Genomic DNA, 19291 nt, shown 5'->3' with positions numbered 1-19291 from the left:
TCAAATCATGTGTAAAAAAAAGAAAAAAAAAGAAAAAAGGGACAGCACTCACAGTGTTTGAGCTCCTTTACTCCGTGTCTAAGGTTAAGCTCAGCCACCCTGAGGTTAAAACTCATTTCAGCTGCTTATGCCCACCACCTCATTCTCACCAGACAACTCTGTGTGTAATTTGGTTGTGTTGAACATATAGACTTCTAATCTCCATGTTTGACCCCTTTCCCCCTCACCACGTCTTTTCGGTCCAGGTTATCCAACACTGTGCTGAGAAGTTGAACGCAGGCCTCATAGTCTGGCTTACTGGAGTGGTCGTCGAGCTGCCCGCTCAGCTGGTCCGTGACGAGTGGCAGGAGCACATCTCTACAATCTGTGACAACAGAGAAAGAAAAAGAAAAACCAGCCTCAGTGAATCACACAGCACATTAACGAAGCCGGCCTGACAGCCTTGCATGCAAGTGTAATGCAGATTTTTTTTCTTTTCTTTTTACATTTTAAATTTTTTCCCCCAGAAATGTCATTATGTGGTTTTGAGCCTTAAGGATTTCTACCTGGCTGACGGAAAAGGTCACTCTCCACCATTTTACACATGCAGCTCAGCTTCTGACGCACAAGCTGAGAGTCGGGAATGCTCTCAATGAACTTGGCGAGGAGAACGCTGAAATGAGAATCAAAGGGAAGAGTCAAAGGAGCAGCTGTGACAATTTTAATGCCATTCAAAGTTCACATCTAGTAATTATAGTCACAGAGGCCTAATGAGCAACACACATGGCGGACTGATTTTACAGAAGAAAGAATTGAGTGCGACGCCTCCGTCGCACAGAAGTAAATATGATAATTTGCACTGAGAAAGGCAATTATCATTTCCCGCTGTGCAAACTCTCTGGAGAGTTACCTGAGCTCCACAGGATCAAAGACAGTCTGGATGTCATTAATGATGCTGGGGAGGTACTTCAATATTGCCCCCTGAAAAAGCAAAGGATCGGGTCTCATCAGGCCGAAGCACCGGGATATTTTCTTTTATTTTCTAGTAAGACAAGTTGTTCTTCACCTCGCTGAGTCTGCCAACAGGAAACTCACTCTTATTAACAGTCAATTTGGACAACTTTTCAATCTCTAGTCAATAACAGTGTGACACATTTTCACATCTGGTTCCCTGCAGCTATCATACACACACGAAACATCGTCACAGAGACTGACTCACTGGATTTCACTCTTTACTGTGAAGACCCGCGCTGAAGGATTGAGGGGTAAAGAACTTGAAGCAAACTACAGAAGCAAAAGTCCAGGTTACCTTGATCTTCACTCCCTCGTCCAGCGGTCTGTCCATGAGAGTGTTGAAAGAGAGGAAAAGGGTGCGAATGGAATTGAAGAAAGCATCTCCATCTTCACTGTTCCCATAGAATCTAATAATGAAAACCATGGAGTGCATTTACAAGAAGCCGTCCCCAGAATACCAGAGTGTGAGCGGGGTGCTTGTGTGGACGTGTCTCCGGGTACCTGAGATAGAGAACTCGAGACTGCACGATAAACCTGAACAGGTACTTGAGCGCCTTGAGTGCCGCGTAGAGCCTCTCCGTCAGGACGGGCTCCTCGGCGTGGCCCACATAGTAGTTCAGCACCCTGGTTAGCTTCCTGACAAAGTGAATGAGTCAGACATCAAGGTCTGCTGGTAATTTGCGTGTGGGAGGAGAGGAACAGCGAAAAGACCTAAAAATAAACAGCATAAGCCTTGGAAGGTGGGAACGACAGAGATGGGACTCACATGTAAGCCAAAGTGGCACTGAAGTGCTTGGTGATGTACGTTTCCAGGACTGGATTGAAGTGCTGGAATTTGATGTCGCCGATTAGCGTGATTATAAATACCTAATGCAAAAAAAAAACACGAAGGAAAGTAATTAGAGCCCTGTGGTTGTTGAATTAATTTCCCCTTGCACTCTTTGAGAGTGGCACTCAGTGTGTTTACATTCTAGTTATATTTCATATCATGATTATATTTGGAATGAGATGTTCAAATGCAGCAAAGAGTAACCTGAATAGTTGTACACATAAATTATGTAAAAGTATCCCAGGCACTGAACAGCGATGGCAATTTTAAAATCAGTATAATTGTGATGCTTTTTGTGTTTATTACAAGGATAACACTCATGTTCTGGGTTATCTTGACCTTGAGTGTGGGAGACCCGAGTTTCAATCCCAGACGCAACAGAAAAGGCACCGAGAGTAAAACCAAGTAAAGCCTACGCTGCGGGCTATAACAACCTGTAAGAGGAGGCAGCTGAATGAACACCACTGCTACTATTACTACTACATTCACAGTACTATTCAATATAACAATGTTACAGATTGTTTTTCATTTTTATGTTTTCAGCTATTCAAAAATAAAGTGGCAGGAAATATAACCTATGTGCATCACTGTGACTGATGGCCGACTGTGGCTGCTCCCACAGCGTGAGAGCAAAGGATGAAGACGGCCAGCCAAGTGGATAAAGCAGCCACAGCGTTGTACAAACTGGGCAGTGGCGGGGAGAGTAACTTGGTCGAAAACCTCCCGCAGAAGAGGCTTTTATTGCTGCCGCGGCATGCCTTCTGGTTTTGCCCAAATACCCGGCTGTGCAGGTAAGCTTCAAAAACAAGGTCAACAGTATCGCAAATCTTGCTATAATGATCACATACACAAGACACAAAATGTTATCACAAACAGGATACATAATACGCTCGTTGCAGTTACTGTTAATGGAGTCAAAACATGGCTGCATATTAAAGGGCAAGTTCTAATAAGTGCCATTACCAATCCATTGTGTAGGAGCAGCAAGAAGCAAATGTGCTGATGGTAGTTTTCAATTATCCCATTTGGAGGCAGAATGAGAAGCCGACCACTACCGAGAAGGAGGACCGCATCCATCCGTCTTCTATACTGCTTTATCGAACTCAGGGGGGTTAAAGCAGACTCAAGCTGACTATGAGTGACGACAGGGTTGCCAGTGCATCAGAGGGCAAACGCAGAGAGACGCATGCACTCATATTCTATCCCACAGTCATTTTGGCTTCAAACACATTTTGTGGGCTTTTCAGAGAAAACCTGCACACATGGGGATAACGTTCAAAACTCCACAAAGAAAGGCCCCCTATCAGGAAAAAACTCACTTTGAGCCTCCAACGAACTGCCAGAAGGAGACAAAGCAATAGCGAGATGTGGGGACGCTTTGTCAGGAAAACTCGGAAAACTATTTACAGCGGTGCGATTGGTGGTCCACATGAAAACCATTGAAATGGAGCAGAGAGAGAAGTTTAAATACTGATAAAAGTTTTGCAGCCGAACACCTGGGCTTGAATGTTCGATCTCTCACATCATAAGTCAAAAAAAGTGGCAGCGACCATCTCCAAATCTCACCACTGTAAAGGTACGGAAGCTGGTCAGTCACCTGATGTTCAACAGGCAAAACACAGAGGTGCTTTTCAAAAGCAGTCACAGGAAATGCAACACGTTTATCACCAAGGCTCGCACCGACAGCATCATTTCCCCAAAATGTGTTTACAAAACCAGTGCTGGTAATTTTTTGGGGACATTTTAAAAGAATCCGGTGAGAAAGTCGAAAAAGTTGAAATTGTTTTATGAAGTATGTTTGGTTTTTATCTCATTTCCAGCCCTTGGCTAAGGTGATACCATGCTTTCATTGACATGAAAAACCCATCATTAATCATTCAAAACTAACCAAGGCGTTGAACACCAGCGTGTCATAGGTGTCCTTTTCTGAGGTCTCCATCATGATGCTGAACAGAGCGTCGAGAGTGTCCTGGAGGAACTGCAAATGAAACGGAGACCCGTCACCGACGTTTCACTCGAGAAAACCATCACACAGCATCTACATCTGAGGCTGAACACAGCATTTTAAAAGGACGCATACAGTTTATTTGAACCTGATGCATCATTAATGTGTATATTGTGGCTCAAAGGGCTGTAAAGGTCACGCTATCTCTGCATTTCAATGTTGACTGAGAGAAACAAAGTTACACAACAACACGTGCATGGCATGTGTCAGATTCTAATTGTCCTCGTTGAAATTCCCTTTACGCATTTAGCTTTTGCACCTTTCCAGACAGCTAATCTCCATGTTTAACTTTGAAACTCATAAACAAGTATTTGTACTAATTCAAGGAGAAACGAGAGTTGTTTGGAAAGCCACTTGAGCTTTGTGATCGTGACCTCGATATACGCTTTGCACGTTGTTGTTGCTGTGCAACTCTGAATATTTTTCAAAAAAAGGAGGGGAAGAGTGCATAACCTTGAGAGTCATAATACATCTATTATTGAGAAATAGGTGAGGCTGATTAAAAAAAAAATTATAAAAAAAAACGGCCTCATCTATGAGTGTGCGCGGCCTTACTTTGACAATCTCGCCTCCTTCCACCTCCATGAGCCTCTGCAAAATCTGGTCCAGGTCTTCAGGGTTTGACCTCCAGTTTAACAAGCCAAGAAGATCCACTGAGGGAAAAAACAAGATCAACACATCGTGATGGAAATGAGGAGGAACAATGCCTGCTCCGTTCCGCCATCAGTTAACATAACTGCATTAAAAGCCTGAAATTTCAATATAAACTGCATTAGATGTGCACCAGGCCACATCAACACATCAGCAAAAAATATTAGCAACACAGATCAGCCTAATTAATTTCAAAGTAATGAGTGGGGGAGGCGGCGATGATGGCACTGCTCTGCTATCAATCACAGAATCGGTTTTAATTCTTAAAGATGACTTGTGACGGGACTTCTTCTTCTTTTTTTTTAAATTATCAGACAGTCGCAGCCTGAAACAGCGAGAAGAGGAAAAGAGAAGGAAATGAGCTCCCGGGTACCATTCTGGGTGAGTTTGGTGGAGCAGGTGAGCGTGCCGATTTGGAAGCTGTCTTTAGTCACTGGAATCACTCCGGAATGATGGAACTGCTTCCCAGTTTGCTTCTCCTTCTCCTCCACTTCAAACCAGGTTGCTGGCAAGGTGAGATAAACCTTTGCGTCCTCAGCTTTTTTCACATCAACCTATGAAAATCATAAAATGGAGAATGAATCCTGAAGCATATTGATCGATAGAGATCTAATTTCATTTTTATTGATTCAGGCAAGATTCATGCATAATCCATCCGCCCACTGTCAGCTATTCAGGGGAGATTTCTTTTTTTTGCCTAATTAGATTATGGCAATAAACATTCTCCTGTTGATTTTAAAGCTCAGTAAATTGAAGTCAACACAGGACAAAAATATGAAAACATCACTACCACATCAAGCATCACTACCTTGTAGACGATGAGCTCATGTCTGCCATCTCTTAGTGTGGTGCCATCTCCTCTCATGAGCCGGACGAAGGCCATGCCGAAGGGTTTCTCTGATTTGTCCCTGGCTGAGAGATGCACAGGAGCATAAGTCAGGAACAAATTCACTCACTCTAACTGTACTGAGCGTGGCGGCAGGATTACATGTGGGTGTTTGTCACAGAAATACGGCGCGGGCACTCACAGTCCTGCGAGGATCTGTGTCGAAACATCACCCTCAGGTGGCAGCGGCACACGTCCTCAATGGGAATCGTTACCTTGGAGGGACCAGATGAAAGTTGGGGGAATTAAGGAGTGTGTTAATACAGGATTAGACATCTGAGAAAAGAAAAAAAAAAAATGTGCTGGGAGATTTGTATGTAAGACACATACTGCTTTTACACTCCCTGAAAGATTACTTCATTGTATTATGTGGAGGCAGATCCATGTAAAAAAAAGTAATTAGAGACAACGAGATACGATGTTTGCTGCACTAAGATCAATCCTTGATATGAGCTTACCTTCACTGTTTCATTCCAACAAGGCTGCTTCACCTGGTAGTAAATAACAGACTTGTACTCTGTTATGCCATCATAGCCGGCCCCGGGAAATATGGCTTTCTGCAGAAGTTGAGGGAAGAAGATTAGTTTGCATGACAGGAACAATATCAATTTTCTCTTCACTATGTTTTTTTTTTTTTCCAACAAATTTTGACAGCAAAGTATAATATTTACAACAGCAATATGAGACAGCGCCAACACAGTCAGTCACATTTACCTGTCAAAAATAATTAGCAATACAAAAAGAAGGCTGGGAGTCGATCCTTTGAGGAGGTCCCGGACTAAATGCAATACAAACGCTGCTGTGCCAACATGCGCACAAATAAATGATAACATGCCGATGTTTCACCACATTTACAAGGACAGTTGGTAAAAAAAAAAGGTTGGGATAATGTGCAAAGTGTGAACGATACAAACAGGATGCAATTACGTGAAAACCACATAGGTTGCTGAAATCTTATATGCAGCAACCAAGCAAAGGTAAATAAATCAATCCCCTTCAGTTCAGGTGACCCATCGCAGTAATAATGAACATGCTTCTGTTCTGACATCAAATGTATTGCTTGATTCAAATTCAAACTGGCTGTGTATTCACCAGATACAATGAAATTACTCATTTACCAGATTTGATATGTTGACTTTGAGCTTTTTTCCAATTAAATCAGGGGTTCAAAATGAATTGCACATCAATCCATTTTTTCTGTTTTCATCTACATTTTGCACAACATCCCGACTCTCTCTGGATTTTGTTGTTGCAATATTTACCTTACTGCGTCGCAGAGTAGCATGAAAATATTTTCAAAAGAACAGTAAGGTATGTGTGATGAAAATGTTTGATTAGAAAATCGGTTAAAGAGCTAACATGAAATGTTAATATTGCTTTCCATAAAAGTTCAGCGCGTGAATCTTCATTATAAAAGCAGATACAAGGACATTTGCTGTAATCACTGGGTCTATTTTACCTCCATGGGATTGCCTTCATCGTCGTGCACACTCAGTATGACCTCCACATTTTTGGGGGTCTTCTTTTTACCACGATCAAACTCTCCCTGTAGCAAGGTTACATAAATATCATTCCTCACGTTTCCTGGAAGAAGGACAGCAGATGATCAGGTGGATGTGCAGAGAATTTATCAGCCCTTCACACGGCTCTCTGAGCAATTAAAATGGGCATGGCCGTGGCATATGTGGAGCAGTGCCCAACAACAAAGACCTTAATCCACCTGGGAGGATGATTTCTGGAAAGCCCATTTTCCTCACGATTGCCGTGCTGCGGTCCACAAAGTGGGGGTAGTCCTTCCTGACTTGGGTGAGATCCCCGTGGAGGAGCTTCAGGGTCACAAACAGCCCTGCCAGCAAGCATGTAAAGAAATTCAATGAGGCAGACACCAAAGGGATACACTGCGCAGGCCTCTCACACGTCGTTTCTTTTTCTCAAAACAAAGAGGCCAATTTCGAGCGACCCCCCGGCGTCACAGGGGAAGACACCATCTGCGAGCACTTCATTTTACCCTGGCCTTTGTGGTTGACCTCCCGCGTGGCGATGACTTTGTTGAAGACAGCCGTGAGTGGCTCGTTCTCTCCGATGACTCGGGAAGGGATGAGCGGTGACATGATGAGCTGCCTCTGACGGATGTAGGTTTCCATAGCTATCCTAGGAGGCGAATATTTGGGAGAGAGTACAAAAGCATCAGCTGCCAGTATCTCTGACAGGTGACAAACAAATGGACAAAAGGAGCTGCAAAGGCAACGTGAAGCTCTCTGGATTTTGTTTTTTTTTGTTGACGGGATGCACCATTATTCCTCCCGACATGCCACTTACCTCAAGTGACTGCAACGCGGCACAGTAAAACTCGTACTGAGCTGTTGAGTTTCACCTAAACTAGTTTTGTGTCTACTTTAACCTGTACTTCTGTTTTTTGGCCTTTTTTTTTCTCCCAACAATAGAAATTCTACAGTCCTGTGAATGTTGTTGATGAATAGCAAAAAGATCTCACAGAAGTATTCTTTGTTTGCAAAATGCAAATGCAAATGTTGAACACAAATGCTGCATTTATTTTCATCTTGGTGACCAACTTGCACAGCGACGTGCCAAACGCAGTATAACTTCTGGGAATGCTGTGAGGCAGACTTACTTTGTGATCCATATGCAAAACATTTTTCAGCTCACCGCGACGATCAGACTGAATGTTTTATGTGTTGACAGAAGAAAAACAGTCGACGATCATACTAATGGATGTGTACGATGGTTCTGTCTCACGTGTATGTTAAAAATGCACAACTCAAGTTGCCTGTGCTGAGGGGGAAAGTCACTACTTTTAGATTTATTTGGTCGTCTCTATAGATAGAAGGTTGATTAAATATGAATGCTTATATTTATTACACCGGAGTAAAAAAAAAAAAAAAAAAAAAAAAAAAAAAAACTCCACCATCAAATATATATAGCCTGAAACTTTCTATTTAGTCTCAGGTTATTTGAATTCAGTCTAATTCAAACCAGATGAGATGGGGTTAATCCTGCACTCTTTGGACCATTGTTACTGAATGTGAATCACACAAACATCCCAGTGGAACAAATCACTCACACAGAGCGGAATACGCCAAAGTAAACAGAGGAGGGTTGGTCAAAGGCGGAGAGGACGGCAGAAACATTTTGGAGAAAGGTTTCATCTTGTCTGCATAAGTCAGAGTGGCAGAAAAAATGCACTAGTTTTATTGATTTGCCCTGTTATTGGTATATATGTTATTAGTTATTAGTTGCCCTGTTAATTATAAGTTTTGTGAGATTTGACTTCATGTTTTATGTTACTCCACACACACGTGGAGATAATTGGCTTTCTATCAGGACTCTTGTTCTGATTCTACTGCTGATTTAGCTGCAGCAAATGTCAGCCTTAATGACTGGCTTCCTCGTCAGAAATCAAAAAGATCGTCGGTGGACTGCTATGACACATTCCCTCACACATCTGACAGGCTGGTTAAGCTATATTAAAGGGCTGGTTAAATGTTTGCCTTTTTCGTTTTTCACTGTTGTGGAAGCTACAGCAACATTTCAGATGCACTTAAGCAGCTGAGAGAAAAAAGTCTTATCAGAAGCTCTGTTGTTCTTTTAATCTTTTGTTGGTTTGGAAATTCATCATGTGGCCTTATCCCTTAATAGTTTGTAATTAGTTGATTCATGAGTACTTAAGTCAAAGTTACTCAGTGCTTATGAAATAAAAATCTATTTGTCATGGTTAGAAAACTTAATCTTTACTTCTTCAGGACTACATTTTTGTATTCAGAAACGAGAATTACGCTTCAGGACAGATTTGCAAACATGCTGTCAGATAAAAAAGTCCAAATGGCTTCAGTATTTCAAGGTAAGGGAAATGCATTCAATCATCTTTTAATATTTGACCAGCAATGATAAATATTGGATCCTATTAAACTATTATTTTTAAATCTAACACTGTTCAATAAGTCACAGTCAATTGTTCCACAGCGAGAAGAAAGAAAGAGGCTGGATGTTGGAAATTTGGGTTTAGATGTCAAGAATCAATCAAGATATTTTGGGGTTCTTCCATCGAGGATCCGTGTGAACGCATCATCATCATCATCATCGCCCCCCCCGACTGTGCCGGTGCCATGAGAACGCGGCCTTGAAGCCAGGCTTTGAGAAGAGCTAACAGTCAGGACTGCAAAAAGTTTTTTTTTATATTTGTCCTTGAAATACATCGTAGGAGAGAGCCGATTTTCATCTTTGAAAGAGATGAGCGAAAAAAAAAAAAAAAACGTAAACCGCATGCATAACTCGAGTCCTGCTCCATTACTCATCCATTTTTCGAGCTCAGTTGTGCGCCGTTACAAAACAAGGTTGAGCCGGTTAACGGTGGAAGTGTGACAGCATCAAAAGACTCACTGCTGAAAAGGGATGAAATGCTGTTTGTCCTCATCGTCGGTTTTGCCATGGGCGATATCTGTTATGTCCATCACTGCAATGACAAACACACTGGCAGTAGACTCAGAAATAAACTTCCTTACTTGGTGCAATGTAGTTATAAGTTTGTCCCACAATAACAGCAAACTAGTGCATATTTAAATAGCTGTAAAACTTGTGTTTCCAATTATAGCTATAAAACTGTGCTACCTGCTTCTACGGCTGAAGCCGAGCCAGGTGTTGGAGCTCACTCACCTGTTGCCTGACACAGCAGACAGCCAGCACGCTAAGCGGATTGAGGAAAATACCTCCGACTCGTTCCACTCGGCTCTCTTACCTCAAGTGTTTCCCTGACTGAAAATAATGCGACTTCTGAGTTCAGTGTTCTCTCTCCGACTCTGGTCTCAGTCCATTTGCTGGAAACCATTTCTCATCAAATCCACTAATCATCTGGCCAAAAACAAAAAGACGGTTGCTAAACCAATTTCCACCGGCTCTCTCGCCAAGGTAGAGTGAAGGCATTTTCTAGGTCAGGAAGCAGGTGTTCCCATTTCGCTCGACACATGGATCCCTCATTTCTATACCTCAGTAAACCCATTCATGCAGCTGTACCTTCAGAGGAGGAATGGCTTTTTTCTTTCTCGTCAAATTGACTTTTTTATTGTTTAAACAAATATCAGTAGATTTGTAAAGAGAAAAAAAAGAAAAGAAAAAAAAAAGCTGCGTACCAGCCACACCGAAAGGTCTCCTCAGTCCACCAGTTTGTTTCTTGCCCTCTTTGAGCTCCATGCTGCCCACTCTGATGATTTGGCACACCAGGAAGAGCCGCTGCCTCATCAAGTCACTGCTGCTCAGGTCCTGAGCAAAACACAAACATGATTTTTCAAAGCATTTCTCGCAGACGGCAAAAAGCAGGTCGCAGTCCCTCTCCCTCCCCTGTCATTACGTGCATTCACATGGATAAAGCTGCACATCAGATGCTAAGCATTACAAGATAAAAGCAGGTAGTCAAAGCTTCAACAAAATATCCCTTTTTCAAAAAACTTCTCACGTCCATGATTCTCTGTATTTATAATTTTTTTTTAAGTCAACAGAGTTTTGACTTGTGTACTTGAGGAAAGAAGATATGATTCACAAACCACAATTGTATTTATTTATTTTTTTGGGTGTGTGTTGCTCAGTGCAGTGTCATTACACTCCCAATCACTAATTCCTGGTGGCACACACATGCAGGCTTGACACAGACGTGTTTGCACAGAACTGCTGACTGCATCGTTAACGTAAACAGCGGCAACATAATAGCGATGCAAATTTTCAATGATGTGCCGTGAATGTGAGCCATTCAACTCTCAGAAAATTAGGAGCGATCCACACGCAAATTGTCGTCTTTGTCGCACAGTTCAGGCGGTGTCTCGGATTGTCGGAATCCGTGGCAGAGGGAATACGATCGGCGGGTTGGGATTCGGTTACCGTGAACAGTGCTGGCAGGTTGTTGAGTTTTTCAATTTCTTTAGGCATCCCCATACTGTCCCAGCGCACCAGGAAGTTCTCACTGCATGGATTTAAATAGGAGTTACAGTTAGATAGCATATCATCTCAGGCATCAGGAAGAATTGACAAATAAATGCAACAGATAAAAAAAAAAAAAAAAAAAAGACATTTCTTGTCTCAATCCATAAATTGAAATGTTATATATATGAAATTATACATTTTTCACATATTTTGTCAGACATGTAGAGTAACACAATACTTTTCACTTTGTTGATGTATTAAATAGATTTTTCATGGAGCTGTACTTTCCTTGAGTATTCTTCTAATACATCCATTGTTAAAACTGGAGGATTCAGAGTTACAGTGAAAGGATGAAAGCAGCTGAAAAATCATTTGTGGGAAAAGGCATCCCCATGACCCCACCATTTGGAAGGTTTTTGTATCACCTCCCACTGAAACTCTCTCTGGCCCATCGCACACTGGTGAAAGCTGAACGATGATTTGTGTCATTACTAAGCTGCTGTAATACAGAGGAAAGCACTAAAAATAGTCACGTGGACATGAGCATACAAGTGTGAATACAACACTTAAAAAAAAATGCATTGTGTTCTTCACTTCTACTTTTGTAGTTGATAATTCAGAACCTTTATTTTTAACTCTTTTCAAACAAGTATCTGTACTTCTGCTCCTGTAAATAATGCAAGTACTTTATCCAACTCTGTATTTTGGACACTCATAATACAGGAGTCAACAGATCCGACCACTGCCCCCCCCTAAGCAGGAGTGGGATCTGTTGTCTCGTGGTTAAAGAAGCAGGCTTGTGTTCAGAGGTTCACCGGTACGAATCCCCCTGCCCACAAGTTACTACTGTGGCTAACTGAGATATTCCCTTAACCACTAAATGCTCCCCAGGCACCGCACTGAGGCTGCCAATTGCTCAAAATGCAGATTTCTTTCTGTACATTCCCTGTATGTGTGAAAAATAAATCATTTTCCTTCAACAGATTTGTGTCACTGAATACATTTGGACCTTGCAAAAACAGGTAGTGGCTATATATCTGGCCTAACTGGTAAAAGCAGGACAAGCCATCATTAATGGATTTAGTTACACCAGAAATGTTCCTGCTATGAAGTCTCACTGTGTGCTGGGGGGAGAAAAAAAAAGAAAAAAAAAAGGTCTGTTGTTTTTAACTCCTGCTGCATCTGGGGGGGTCAGATAACTGGTTCAGCAGCAGAACAGCTCTTTGAGAGCCGGAGCTTATTGACTGTTTTCAGTTTTTGTACCTTCAACACACATAAAAATGTAGTCGGCTCACCATTTCGATTTTAAAGGTTGTTTTAATCACTTCTATTATTTAGGCCGGTACATTTTGTTTTGGGCTTTTTTTTTTGCCAGAGAATAGAGATGTTGGTTTTCTAGACCAGCAAGCAGAGGAAGCAGCAGCTTAGCGGCGCCTGAAACGAGTAGCCTTCCAGCATTAAGAATTAATTCAAAACAGAGTTGAAGCTGCTGCATCAGAGCTGTGCAGAGTTATGTGAGAGTAACACTCAACCCCCAGCCATTATTATCATTAATATTATTATTACTATTCTTCAGGGCCAATTGTGATTTCAAATTTTTCACTTCGTAACTTCTGCCAAGGAAATATTTGACAAGCGGCAGCTATAAGTGTAAACACAACAGCAAACAAAGAATCAGTGATACAGACTAACAAACCAATGCATCAAAGTCTACACAGACTGAGATTTAAATCCCTTAGATTTTCTTGTTTAATTATCAGGAATAAGATGAACTGACCTGATGAATTCGGACTGGTCGGGGTCGTAGAGGGACATGAGCAGCTCAGCATCTTCTCCGATGTTACACACAAAGTTCTTCAGGTTCATCAGGAGACTGTAGGTGTGCACTGTGCTACAGAGGGTCTGACGTCTCATTTCCAGGTTTTGTTGCCGCGTCTGCAGGAAAATGAAGAAAATTTAAAAAAACGAAGTTCATTTTAAAATAGACAACTGCTATGATGACAAAGTGTGTGTTTGTGTCGGTCATTCAGCCATGCCTTCTCTTCTTGTATCCTGTCGTCGACGCTGCGGGAGGCGGTTTCGTGAGCCCGGAACAGACTGACCGTACTGGTCTGGTCTGGGTTGAGAGTGTTTCCAGCTTCATCTCGCACCACCAAGTCCAATCCCAGAATCCTGCACAGCACATGAGTTCACATACCCAGATAAAAACTTTACAACGGCGCTTGTCACAGACGGAAAGTCATTGCAGTGCAATGAAGAAGAAAAAAAAAAGGATGCATACCGGTTTCCGTAGTCGACCTTTGCTGTGACTTTCTTTTTGAGCTCCACAAGGTCATCCTTGGGCAGCGTTCCCGACACTATCTGAGATCGATATTCGATGAGGCTGTAGGCCATTTGCTGCACACTCCTGAACAGCGTTGGTTTGTTCGCCTGTCAGAGAAACACATTCAGGCCTTGTTATAAATAATACTTCTGTCAGAGGAATGAACAGTGGCGCAGCTTTTCAACAACAAAGTGTCAAAGCAGTGACAAACGAGAGAGAAACACACAAAGTTGACTGTACTCCAAACAGAGTGACAGATCAAGTGAGAGGAAATCGACACGTACCACGTAGAGCTTCTGCCATATCTGTGCCCATTCTCTCAGAGTTGCCCCGAGCTCTTGTACCAGGGGTAAATCTGCAGGAATAATTATTTCCTGCTGGCTACCAGCCGCAAGAAGAGAACAATAAAGACAATGAAACGGTGTCTCATCACTCACACATCATGTCATATCGCTTGGTCATTTCAATACATGATAAACAGCGTGAGGCCTCTCCTTCTCAGCCAAGAAGAGCATTACCCAATCTTCACTTATGATAATTGCACCGATATGTTATTGGCAAATGACAAGGCGGGGTAAAAAAGTAAAAGCAAAGCAGTTTATCATCAAAATTATATGTTTACTGATATATAATCTCACCCTATTCCCTCTACGGCAGCCTCCTTCAGGTGGATGTAGGAAGCTGGGAAAATGCCCTAAAAAAACATTTCGATAACATCAGTATGTATACAAAATAGGATTAGTTACAGGATGATAAAGCACACCAATTTCCCCTTACCTTCTGTGATTTCTTGCGTAGCGTGTAGCCCCTATACCAGCCTGGGGAGATATAAATTACCCGGGAAAAATGTTATGCCGCGGGAGAGGTGGTAGACAAGATAGGGGTGGTGTTGGGAGGACAATGTCATTTACATTATTACGCACAGCACATTAAGCACAAGTGAGTTCAACAACTCATTTAAGCTCCTGCGTCAGCTTGCTTCAGAGAAGGGAGAGAGGGATCTGTCGGGGCCTGTTGTGCGCTCAGACTCACTCACCTTCCAATTTCTCAAGTATGTGCACCGTGTCGCCCACCTGAAGACACAGCTCCTGCTCACCACTGGGATCATAGTTGTAGATGGCTGGAGAACAAAACGGAGGTGTCTCATTACACACAGGCAACGTTTAGAAAATACAGTTAATGCTCGAAGAGGAAAAGAGGAAAAAAAGAAAAGTTTCAGCTGACAGTTTGACTGACGAGTTTTGTTCCTTCTCAAGGTCCAGTGGATTAAGAAAAACCCCAAATCCCTTTTCAATCACTCATTGCACAGAGGAGCAAGTCTGTTTAAAAAAAAGTTATGGATCACGGCTTCACAATTTCCCCCTGAAAAAGGAAACCAATTCACCCTCCTGGTTACAGGAAGCGGGGACTCGCAGGCAAAGAGAATTTTGATCTTTTTCATTTATTCCTCATCTGACTGCCATTTATAAAAAGCAAACTGTGTGACTCAAGCCACGTAAGCATTTTGACTACTTCTAATTGAATCGGACGCCTTGAGGCCGTGTTGATCGTTCCAGTAAATGGACTTTCCTGGAGACGGTGGTGTTGGTGTCAAAAATGATGAGAGAGAAACAGAGAAGTTTCAGGTTCTCCTTTACAGGGTCACCACATGTTTGACTTGGTATGTATTCTAACCTGGAAGCCCTTTTTGAGCAGGTGTGGATTGAGGGTCTTGCTTGGTGATACACAGTGTTGTTGATTCAAACCATTCAATGTCTGGTTACGAGCTTGCTGTCCTAACCTCCAAACTGAGAGGCAAAGCGAAAATGCAATGTCATCAAATCCTCTGAGATCATCGTACAATTTCTGACCTTTACAACCTCTTTTCAGTTGACGCTCAACTGCAGATACTGTCCTGACACCAGTGCTATTTTAACAACTTTCCTGGAAGTGAACCCTTTTCTTCTGTAAGCTCTCTGCCGAGGATGTAGAAAAGCACGCCCCTGCAGACAAACATACATCAACACGCCCCTTTACCGGAGAGCGATTGCAAAAGAGAAACCTTGGCAAACAACGCCGTAGCAAAGGACTTTGTCATGACTTGAGGGAGCTGCAATAGTGCGCAGCCGCTCATTCTCGCAGTCAGATAGAGGAGCTATGAGCAGAGCTCTGCCCTGACTTGCATGGTGATAATGCTTGTTGCTGGAGGCCAGATTTCACAGCACGCTTCAACTGGCTCGGCTTATCGCACCTCAGTCTGAATACCAAAACTTGACAAATCGCTGAATGTGACTACCGTTCCTTGTCCATGGCTTCTTCCTTCAGCGACAGATCTTTCCCAGCTTTCTATAAGATGCACTTGTGCAGACAAACACGTCCACGGGGAAGCAGTTTCCTGTCAAGAGATGGGTTTTTTTGCAAAACCTATGAGCTGACATAGTATCAGGTAAGATCCTTGCCAGCTGAGTAATTCGGGGGCACCGACACAGGTTAATGTGAATGACGCCTTAGTGTGAGATCCATCAACAATTCATCAAAAGAAAAACAAATACCGGAGTCTATCAGGGATTTATAGAAACACTGCAGTGTTATTGATGTTTGCTTTCTGTCTCATTCCCTGAAAACACATCAAAATGTAAAAACACGCAAATCTCAGGCTTTTTTTTATTTGAATTTTTTTATTTAAAAGGGAGTTACACACGGACTGCAAATCACCGCAGATTACTTATGTAGTCAGAACAATACCTAAAGAAATAAAAACTCCCTCTAGACATGCTGAGAGTGACAATAGTCCATTCAACAGCTTGACACAGCGTTCGGGCCTGGCAACAGCGTGGCACCGAGCCAGTGGTCGCAACTCATTTGAGCGTGTTGCGATACCAGACTGTCTAAACTGAAAGCATCAGTCTGGGCTGTGGCAGCGCAGCTCATGAATGCAACCAAGACTCACTAGATTCCTGTTAAACTCCAAATACTGAGCCTGCAGCGACTCTGGTAAAGTCCAATAAGGCTTCATTGATAGGAGTTCAAGCTCATGTGCATAATAATGTTAAATCAGAGCAAGCCCGATTCCCTTTAAATGATTTACCGTGGAAGTGGATTAGCCGACAATTAAGAGGAGACTACGGCTGAACAGTCTGAGCAACGGCTGGCAGCTCATCAAAGTTAACACAATACAACAAGAATCTATTGTCCGCATCGCTGACTGGGCGTGAAAGCAAGACATTAAAGAAAGTATTCTATGTTATCGCCATGAGAAAACACAAACAAACCGGGTAAGTGTGCGAGAGGGAAAAAGTAAAACCATAAAGTTATGCGAGACACAAATTCTTCAGTATTCAATGGACGAAGATACAATGGACCGGAGAAACAGCTCCAGCACATTTTAATCTGGCAAACAGCGTGAGAGATCTTCAATCTAACACATGAAAGAAAATAAAACGATAAAGCATGTAGTGCTACAAAGTGCGATGCGTCAAAGATAACAACCATAATTTGCACTTGAGCTAAGCAAATCCATTTTCAGATGTAACCACGCAAAAACAAAATTAATCAGACTGAGAAAGGGTGGTATTTCACTTCAAAGTGAAAGGACAACAACTATTATATGAAGCATTGTTTTGCTCAGGAAGCAACAATTCAGTGATGTATGACACATAGACCAGGGACAGGTAAACTCAGTGTCTCTCCATAAAATCATTTGGTAAAAGTGAGTGTATCAAAGTTTGTTCTGGAGCCAATTCTCCGCAGGCAGCAGGCTTCAAAACCCCCAAGGCCTCAAAGGAAAAACCCTCCTGCCTCCCGTCTACTGTCTAGACAGCCTGAAATGATCTGTACCTCTTAAAACCGGGCTCCAGTTAATGCGTCCTTATAGGTTATCCATAAATCAGGAAGCTAATTCTCAAGTTCAAAGCTCATCATCTAAAATAAAAAAAATTAGACCCACGTGGTTTGATCTTTTAATTCTGGTTAAAAACCTCGCTGCAACATTTAGCAGCGAGCAAATTACATTTATCTTATCAAACGCAGGAAGAAAAAAAAAAAAAGCCCATATGCTTCTCCCCAGGTTGTTAAAGAACTGAAGTAATTAATCCTATATGAAGCTTTAAAAGCCAAAACTGACCAACCATCTGGTCAGTTCATCAAAACTGGGAACAAGGTCGACACTTATGTCCAAGTCTGCAGCTGCAGACAGATTTGATATTGCAAGATGAGCAAACAGGGAAGTAATAATAATGATTGATGTGTCGTGCAAAGTCCCCAAATGTCTGCTCTATTCTGGTTATAACGGTAAGTAACACCAGCAGTGAAAATAGCTATATATAGTTCATCACTGAACTTCCTATTTATTTTATAATATCAACAATTCGCAGAAGTGGCCGCAGCACTTGAAACCTTTCCCATCTGGCCGCAGCGGGCACGGCCATAAGTCAATCTTTATGACTTGAAGGCAGCTCCCTGAAGAAAACTCAAGGTAATAGCAGGAGGAGGTATTGTCGCTCGTGAGCAACTGTGAGGTAATACCACCGTTAAGTAGTGAGGGTACAACGTGTAAGCTTTAAAAGGTTTATTGTGATGGAACAAATGCTCTAATAATAACTACCTTAATGAAAATTATTACATTCGAGTTATTGTTGAACCTTCGAATGATCATGATTACACTTTAGCTCAGTTGGAGACCTCATTAAGATGTATAATTTCCTAAATAAAGACTACTTTAATTGAAAAATACGGCAAGTGAATACACATTCACAGAGCTGTATGTAGTATATCTTTTAAATAGGAGTGAAATGCAGTGGAATAACAGTGTTTGTTTTCATCCCTAAAAGGTTTCGAGTGGCTTTTTTGAAATCGTCCCACCACTGATTTAGCTCTGTTTTCACAGGCCACCATCAGATTAATACAGAAAGCCTCTGAAAAATACTTTAACCAATACAGCACAGTCTAAAGATTTTATTTTCTGTCTTCACACACCGACACCGCTTTTGAAAACACAACACACTTTCTTTCATATGAAGTCCCTGCAAGACCCCTAAGAGTACTGACATTCATGTGTGCAGAAATCTCACTTTTTCCCCCCATGAGTCAAAAAGAGCAGCGCATCACACCAGAGAACACTTGGGAACATTTTCCTGGTTGGACGCCAGTGAGCAGCTTCCATTCAGATGAATAAAGTGTCATCTTGTAGTCCAGGGTAGTTACCAGATGTGCTTACTGGTGATATCGTAATGATTTCAATTAACAAGACTAACATCAAACTTCAGAAATCAGAAAGTACCACTAAAGAAACTGAGTGTGGCAACGGCATAAAAAAAAAAATTCCATTTAGTTGTGTTTGGGGCAGGGTTATTGACCTTCAAGGGTATAGAATCCCTATTAGAACGTTCCTGAATCGTTACAGTTTTACATCGTATTGTTTGTACTGATCACCATTTTGCCGCCAGGTGTCCACGGGCATGGCGTTTGACGTTTGTTTGTTTTTTTTTCTTTTCCAAACAAAAGACATTTGCAATATTTGCAATACATTTTTTTGTCTGTTACTCGTGTTAAGCGACACACTGCTGTTAGAAAATGGCAACTTTTTGGATTCCCAGCAACACTGAATCAGTGAGTAAATGAATTGACGTCCAGGTTCGGCTCGTTAAATGTTTTATGATTCGTCGGTGTGTTAGCCGGCTGGAGCAACACTTCAGAATA

The 19291-nt window shown here is 42.0% G+C and overlaps 1 protein-coding gene across 1 annotated transcript in view; it reads right to left on the bottom strand.

Moving 5' to 3' along the window:
* dock5 (dedicator of cytokinesis 5) overlaps window positions 1–19291 on the bottom strand; it is a 38137-nt gene that overhangs the window by 15126 nt on the left and 3720 nt on the right. Inside the window, exons 2-26 of the mRNA XM_080467155.1 lie at window positions 14652–14735; window positions 14393–14433; window positions 14254–14309; window positions 13900–13996; window positions 13574–13722; window positions 13329–13464; window positions 13070–13227; window positions 11251–11332; window positions 10509–10638; window positions 9763–9835; window positions 7373–7515; window positions 7085–7210; window positions 6824–6948; window positions 5823–5921; window positions 5507–5579; window positions 5287–5390; window positions 4852–5032; window positions 4383–4480; window positions 3711–3800; window positions 1760–1860; window positions 1495–1629; window positions 1289–1400; window positions 890–960; window positions 546–652; window positions 228–364 (exon numbers count right to left, since the gene is read on the bottom strand). Coding sequence (XP_080323281.1) covers window positions 228–364; window positions 546–652; window positions 890–960; window positions 1289–1400; window positions 1495–1629; window positions 1760–1860; window positions 3711–3800; window positions 4383–4480; window positions 4852–5032; window positions 5287–5390; window positions 5507–5579; window positions 5823–5921; window positions 6824–6948; window positions 7085–7210; window positions 7373–7515; window positions 9763–9835; window positions 10509–10638; window positions 11251–11332; window positions 13070–13227; window positions 13329–13464; window positions 13574–13722; window positions 13900–13996; window positions 14254–14309; window positions 14393–14433; window positions 14652–14735 — 2708 coding nt within the window. The remainder of the gene's footprint in view (window positions 1–227; window positions 365–545; window positions 653–889; window positions 961–1288; window positions 1401–1494; window positions 1630–1759; window positions 1861–3710; window positions 3801–4382; window positions 4481–4851; window positions 5033–5286; window positions 5391–5506; window positions 5580–5822; window positions 5922–6823; window positions 6949–7084; window positions 7211–7372; window positions 7516–9762; window positions 9836–10508; window positions 10639–11250; window positions 11333–13069; window positions 13228–13328; window positions 13465–13573; window positions 13723–13899; window positions 13997–14253; window positions 14310–14392; window positions 14434–14651; window positions 14736–19291) is intronic.

This window comes from Lipophrys pholis, assembly GCF_963383615.2.
Source record: "Lipophrys pholis genome assembly, chromosome: 7".
NCBI lineage: Eukaryota > Metazoa > Chordata > Actinopteri > Blenniiformes > Blenniidae > Lipophrys > Lipophrys pholis.
This window is presented reverse-complemented; position numbering and strand designations above follow the sequence as displayed.